The 7500-nt window shown below is 44.3% G+C and overlaps 1 protein-coding gene across 2 annotated transcripts in view; it reads right to left on the reverse strand.

Moving 5' to 3' along the window:
* Nucleotides 1-7103, reverse strand: part of tmie (transmembrane inner ear) — a 14664-nt gene extending 7561 nt beyond the window's left edge. For both annotated transcript variants that reach the window (XM_046850856.1, XM_046850857.1), the window contains exon 1: nt 6690-7103. In XM_046850856.1, coding sequence (XP_046706812.1) covers nt 6690-6809 — 120 coding nt within the window. In that variant the 5' untranslated portion in view covers nt 6810-7103. The remainder of the gene's footprint in view (nt 1-6689) is intronic.
* Between the last annotated feature and the right edge of the window lie 397 nt (nt 7104-7500).

A 7500-nucleotide genomic window follows, 5' to 3' on the forward strand; every position in this document is an offset into this window, starting at 1 on the left:
GTGTGTGTGTGTGTGTGTGTGTGTGTAAATAATAAAACCTTAGGCACAGATTAAAAACACACACTTGGATTAAATGAGGACACACACATTCACACATCACAGATTTCTGGTCCAGTGTGAACACGACATCATTCAGTGTCCAGGAACAAAAGCATCCAGATTGTGTGTAACAGATGAACTCCAGCCTGAGCCTGCAGATATTAATGCTTTAACCATCACCTCAGGATCTCACCATCACCTACTGTACCTTCACCAGATTACCAGCTTTACTGCTCCTGTTAGGAAGGTAATAAAGCAGAGATGTTTTCTGTCTGTACTCATGTATTTCAGCTCAAAGATCCCAAATAAAGAAGTTCTTCATGAAGTTTCTGCCCAGGTCTCTGCCCTGTTCCTCTACCACCCAGAACAGTCCTCAGTGTAAAAACAGGTGATCTTCTGACTCATCTATTTTATAGAAGGTACATTCCCTCCATCAGAGCTGATAGCAGGCAGGCCTCCCTGATGCCCCTGTGCAGCTGGACTGGGTCACTTAGTCCAAACCCCCACCTTCAACAATGCAGCAGCTCCAGGATAGAAATCAAATTTTCACTTAAACCAAAAGCTTTAAGGGTTTCAAATTAATATTTATGATCAACTCTATCAAAGGCTTTTTCCTGGTCAGTAGAGAACAGTCCCACATCTGTATTACTGCCGCTGGCTGATGAAATTATGTCACGTACGAGGAAGAGGTGCTCCATCATTGTTCTGTTTGGTACACAGTATGTTTGGAAGTCATTAAGAATGTGTTCTAAACCAGTCGGTTTGAAAGACACTTTACAAGAATCTTATATTCGGTGCACAGCAGTGATACTGGTCTCCAGTTCTTCAGAAGCTCGAGATCCCCCTTTTTTGTTAATAAGGATAAAACGGCTCTTCTGCAGCTGATCAGCAGCTAGTTCTTTTTTGTGGGACGTCCTGTACACTTGAAACAAGTCATCTTTTAATAAAAACCGCTAATGCAAAAGGAAGTCCATTTAATCCTGGTGACCGTCCAGTGGAGAGCCGATCCACTGCCTCAGACATTCTCAGCTGAATCTCTTTGTCCAGACACCATCTCTGTGCATCTGGTATCCTTGGTAGATCCTTCAGTAGCTCCTTCATGCAGTTGAGATCGCATTCACCGGCATTGAACAGATCCGTATAAAAGTCTTTTGCGATATCCCTCATTTTTTAGGATGTTGAAGTCCCATCTGGCAGTTTCAGATGCAGCATGACTTTCCTTTTTAGAGAGGAGTGTGTTACTTCCACACCTTCACTGCTGCCAACCTCAACCTCACATTGAACATCACCACCATCATCTCCACGGTCCACACACCTCCACATTATCATTCCCACTGTCACAGACTCTTACTACAGTTTTATCACAGTGTGTGTCTGTTTTCTCCTGTATTTGTGTCTAAATGGGTTCAGCTACGGGATTTTTACTGACACTGGTCTTTTCTGTCATGTTTTCCTCCCCGGCTGCTGGAGCCATGTTGGGACCAGCTGCTTCACTTCCTGTTTCACTTTCAGTTTTATTTCAAGTTGTATTTCTGGTTTTCCGAAACATGTTGAGTTCCTTCTCAATGTTGGTGTTGGAAATAAAAGGCGTAACATTTGACACTGTGTCCCACTCCCGATCACCTGCCCTACCACACTCCACTCCCGATCACCTGCCCTACCACACTCCACTCTCGATCACCTGCCCTACCACACTCCACTCCCGATCACCTGCTCCACCAAACTCCACTCCCGATCACCTGCTCCACCACACTCCACTCCCGATCACCTGCTCCACCAAACTCCACTCCCGATCACCTGCCCTACCACACTCCACTCTCGATCACCTGCCCCACCACACTCCACTCCCGATCACCTGCTCCACCAAACTCCACTCCCGATCACCTGCTCCACCACACTCCACTCCCGATCACCTGCTCCACCAAACTCCACTCTCGATCACCTGCCCACCAAACTCCACCTCGATCACCTGCCCCACCACACTCCACTCCCGATCACCTGCTCCACCAAACTCCTCTCGATCACCTGCCCACCAAACTCCACTCCCGATCACCTGCCCCACCACACTCCACTCCCGATCACCTGCCCCACCACACTCCACACTAGATCAGCTGCCCCACCACACTCCACTCCCGATCACCTGCTCCACCAAACTTCACTCTCGATCACCTGCCCACCAAACTCCACTCCCGATCACCTGCCCCACCACTCCTCCCGATCACCTGCTCCACCACACTCCACTCCCGATCACCTGCTCCACCAAACTCCACTCTCGATCACCTGCCCACCAAACTCACTCTCGATCACCTGCTCTACCAAACTCCACTCCCGATCACCTGCCCACCAAACTCCACTCCCGATCACCTGCCCCACCACACTCCACTCTTGATCACCTGCCCACCAAACTCCACTCGATCACCTGCTCTACCAAACTCCACTCCCGATCACCTGCCCACCAAACTCCACTCCCGATCACCTGCCCCACCACACTCCACCTCGATCACCTGCCCTACCACCTCCACTCTCGATCACCTGCCCCACCACACTCCACTCCCGATCACCTGCCCCACCACACTCCACTCCCGATCACCTGCCCCACCACACTCCACTCCCAATCACCTGCCCCACCACACTTACTCCCGATCACCTGCCCTACCACACTCCACTCACTATGACAGAAAGAAAGAGTTAAATTAAGAAAATAGGATCAGGGAAAAAGATAAATAAATAAACTAAAGATTCAAGTTGCTCCTTTCAGCCATGAGTCGTTCTCACACCCTACACTCACGACATGCAGAGAGAAAGAGAGAGAGAGAGAGAGAGAGAGAGAGAGAGAGAGAGAGAGAGAGAGAGAGAGAGAAAAGAGATGTTCATCATTAGTGAATATTTAAGATTCATTAGATATCTTCATCTTTTCTTCTTCATGTTTTTCAATAACTTTGATCTTGTTGTCATGGTTACTCATACGCAGTATATGTGACTTGAAGGAGATTTGAGGTTTTATCCTCTCAGCTTCAGGAGTTGATCGTCTCAAATCCACCAATGTAAAGCCAACACACTAACGAACCTATGAAGTGGAGAAGTGTTCCGCTAGTTGAATGTGACATTTCTCAGCTGTGACATCAAATCTCTTCTACAGCAGCTTTCATCAGGACACGAGTCACGGCCTCACCTCCCTCCTTCTTCCTCCTGGTTCCTCTCTCTCTCTCTCTCTCTCTCTCTCTCTCTCTCTCTCTCTCTCTCTCTCTCTCTCCTCTCTCTCTCTCTCTCTCTCTCTCTCTCTCTCTCTCTCTCTCTCTCTCTCTCTCTCTCTCTCTCTCTCTCTCTCTCTCTCTCTCTCTCTCTCTCTCTCTCTCTCTCTCTCTCTCTCTCTCTCTCTCTCTCTCTCTCTCTCTCTCTCTCTCTCTCTCTCTCTCTCTCTCTCTCTCTCTCTCTCTCTCTCTCTCTCTCTCTCTCTCTCTCTCTCTCTCTCTCTCTCTCTCTCTCTCTCTCTCTCTCTCTCTCTCTCTCTCTCTCTCTCTCTCTCCTCTCTCTCTCTCTCTCTCTCTCTCTCTCTCTCTCTCTCTCTCTCTCTCTCTCTCTCTCTCTCTCTCTCTCTCTCTCTCTCTCTCTCTCTCTCTCTCTCTCTCTCTCTCTCTCTCTCTCTCTCTCTCTCTCTCTCTCTCTCTCTTTGTGTTTAAATGTCAGATCTGAAAGGAAGCTGATGTGGAGATCCACATGCTGGAGGTTTCACCAGATCAAAGGGCAAATCCAAAGAACATGGTGAGGCAGTAACCGTACACGAGTTTCAAACTGAGAGTTGGCGAGACTTCACTAAGGAACATAATGAAGTGTGGTCTTTACATCATTACTGAGAATGTCATAGCAAAGACAGTGGCAGAAGTCTGTGCGGTAAACACAGGTGGAACCTCTGGATTTGATGGAGACCTCTGGTGGTAAAGTTCCAGGAGCAGAAGTTCTCTACAGTAGGTTATAGAGTAAAAAAAGTCCAATTCAGGGGAGTAGCAGGCAGTCAGGGTCTAATACTTAGTAGCTTCATGCTTCATCTCAAAAACATACTGATCAACTTCTCTGGGTTCTTTGAAACTTTCTGGAGCAGTCTGGAGATCCTGCTCACTTCCTGTTAGCTTTAAGTAGCGAGTGTATGCTAGCAATGGACTGAATTCTCACATGTGGTACATTAAAATTAATTTTAAAAAGTTACTAGAAATTAATATTATTTTAAATATAAAGTTCATTATTTTTAAAAACAAAAATTTAAATACAATTGTAAATTCCATTTTAATGTAGCTATAGATTTTTATACAATTTTAAACAAAACAAAAAATTTGTAAAAAAAAATAAATTAAAAAAATGAGGAAAGTAAAAAGAAAATGTTGAAATAAATTTTTATGCTTCACCAAGTTAACACTAATAACATGACATTAATTGCACCTGCTAATTCTTTTTGTGGATTTGTAAACGCTAACATTGTTATTACTGTGATATGATCAACACTGGGTGAATGATAAAAGCTAATAATGATCTGGAATGCTAATATTTAGCTTTGCTAATATGGGAAAAATGCATCATATGTTTTAGCATGCAGGTTAGCGCTGAAGATAGCATTGATGCTAATAACACAGGTATGCTTCCAATCTCAAAATGTGTGTGTGTGTGTGTGTGTGTGTGTGTGTGTGTGTGTGTGTGTGTGTGTGTGTGTGTGTGTTTATTTTCATCTCAGAGTCGATGGTGATCAGTTTAATGTGGAACCTAACCTCCATTTGCTCACATGACCTTTAACACACACACACACACACACACACACACACACACACACACACACACACACACATATATGTATAGATAGATAGATAGATAGATAGATAGATAGATAGATAGATAGATAGACACAATAAACCTTGATGCCCTGCTGCACTCTAAACTTTAGGACCAAAAGTATTAGGACAGGTGACTCTGTGGTTCTTCCACAAAACGTTCCCTCAAAACTGGAGGCACATAACTGTATCAGACGTCTTTGGATGCTGATTCCAAAATTCCCTTCACTTAAACTAGGAGACGCAAAACCTGTTCCACCATGACGATGGACATTTAATAGACAAATGGACAAATACAGCTCCATGAAGATCTGCTTTCCATGGGTTGAAGTGGAAAATCTCCTGATATAAACTCTGTGAACGTGGATGTGAACACTGACTGCACTCCAGACCTCCTCACCTTCTCACCTAATAATCATCATCTAATACATAAACAGCTTTCATTAAACAGTGTTTACTTTCTAATTACAATGCTGAAATGTTTCTCACACACACACACACACACACACACACACACACCCCACCTGGATAAGTAGCTCTCTGCAGTGTGTGGTTTGTGGAAAACGTTCTCTGTAAATGTTTTTGTTTGACCAGAACAGATTGTTTGACCCAGCACAGATCACATCTCCAGAATGTTACAGAAAACCTTTTACAACATTTGAAAGCTAAGGTGGAACAAGAACATGACCGTGTTTTTACACACTTACATCCCATGAGATACTGAGAACATTCTGAAGAAACCCCTTTGACTTATCCTAAATCTCTAGCCTGAAGTGTTCACCTCCAGGGCTTGTGGTCCTCCTGAGAGGACTTGGTAGAGATCTGCTGTTCCAGACTAGTCTAATCATATCCAGAAATGTTGGAAACCTCTAGTATGTAGAGTTCTTCTACTAGTTTGTCAGAACAGTAGGAAGCAGCTCTAGAAAAGAACATGTGTATGTGGTTTCAGTAGCTCTTCTAGAATAAGTGAAACATAAGTGACGACCCCTAAAACCTGGCAGAGGACCACTGTTCTAGAATCTTCTGAACATAAATCATTCTAGAAATGTTCTCAGTTTGAGGATTTCTGTTCTAGACCTATGCAGGGTATTGAGGTTTGGTGTGAGAACATGGCATCATCTAGAGTCTTTCTAGAGTTTTCTTTCTTTCTTTCTTTCTTTCTTTCTTTCTTTCTTTCTTTCTTTTTAAACACATTTAACCGAGGAAAAGCTCAGAGCCTTTCTAGAGCCTTCTCGCCACTCTTGATGAGTTAGAGAACCATGGTTCTAGAACATGTGGAATGTATGTGATGTCCTGGTTTGAGCACCATGATGCTACAACACTACACTGACTTCTATGGCAGTCTTCAGAACATCCAGAGCCTCTCTAGTGGTGTATTACTGCTCTAGAACTCCTTGAACTGAGGATAAGGTAGAGAAGCACAGCTCTAGAACATGTAGAATGTATGTAATCTCCCGGTTTGAGCGCTACCACTCTAAAACATTGCGCCAAGTTCTACAGCAGGCTTACGGACATCCCAGAGCATCTAGAAATCTAGAACCTCCTTAGAACAATCTGAAGCCTTTAAGAAGCCAAAGTCCAGTAATCTAAAGCTCTAGAACATGGTATAAATGTGGCTCCTGAACAGGTCACAAAGGCTTTTTTTTTTTCATCGGGTTCTGAATCGGACAAAGAACTGAAGCTCACACCATCTGCTCCTCTGCTCTGATGGTTCTTTGGAGGTTTTTTACGGCTCGCTGCAGCTGTCGAGGTTCTTTAACTGCGGTTGTTGCATTTGATGGCGGAAGAAGGAAGGATGAAAGAAAGAAGAGGAATAAGAAGGAAAAGTCTTACCGCTGGATCAGGGATTTGGGCAGCAGCATTGAAGACGTAATGGGAAACCAGAACCGCTCCAGCGCTCACCACAGCCGGAACCAGTGCCGGAGGAGGATGTGTAGACCAGTCCATCGCCATTCTCTCTCTCTCTTCCCCCTCTCTATCCCTCTCTCTCCCTCTCTCTCTGCAGCAGCAGGTTGATTGATAGTCCGACAGGGTGAAAGTGCCTTCCTTTTCTCCTTTCCTTTATCCTCGTCTTTTCTTCTTTTTCCTCTCCTCTTTCCGTCCTGTCCTCCTCCTCCACCTTCTCCACCTCCTCCTCCTCTATCTGTTCTTCCTCACAGACGAGATGGCGAGTGTGGCGATCAACCCGCTGCCCGACGGCCATTAATTAATTAACGACCCGGTGTGGTTTACAGCCTGCGACGCACAGCATTGTGGGACTTTTTACGGTGGGAGTGGGGGAGGGGCCGGGAAATGGAGGGAGCAGAAAGAGGAGTGAGGTGTCGGGTGACACGTCGTATTGACCGCGTGTTCGTGGTACAACGGCATCATGTCACGTCAAGTCACGAAAAAACAGATCAAGTGCCGTGAGCTTTTACTGAATCGGTCTCCAGGCAACAAATTATTCATAAATAAATAAATAAATCATAGATCATAAATTACTATGATTAATAATTTATTATATAAACAAAATGTGTTATGTTTCATTTATTTGTTTGTTTATTATTACACACGTTTTTATTTCATTTCTTTAAACTATTTGTTTGTTTAATTTGTTTTTGTTTATTATCTGCCTAACATCTCTGTACACGTTTATTAGATCAGA

Source organism: Silurus meridionalis, chromosome 6, assembly GCF_014805685.1.
Source record: "Silurus meridionalis isolate SWU-2019-XX chromosome 6, ASM1480568v1, whole genome shotgun sequence".
Lineage (NCBI taxonomy): Eukaryota > Metazoa > Chordata > Actinopteri > Siluriformes > Siluridae > Silurus > Silurus meridionalis.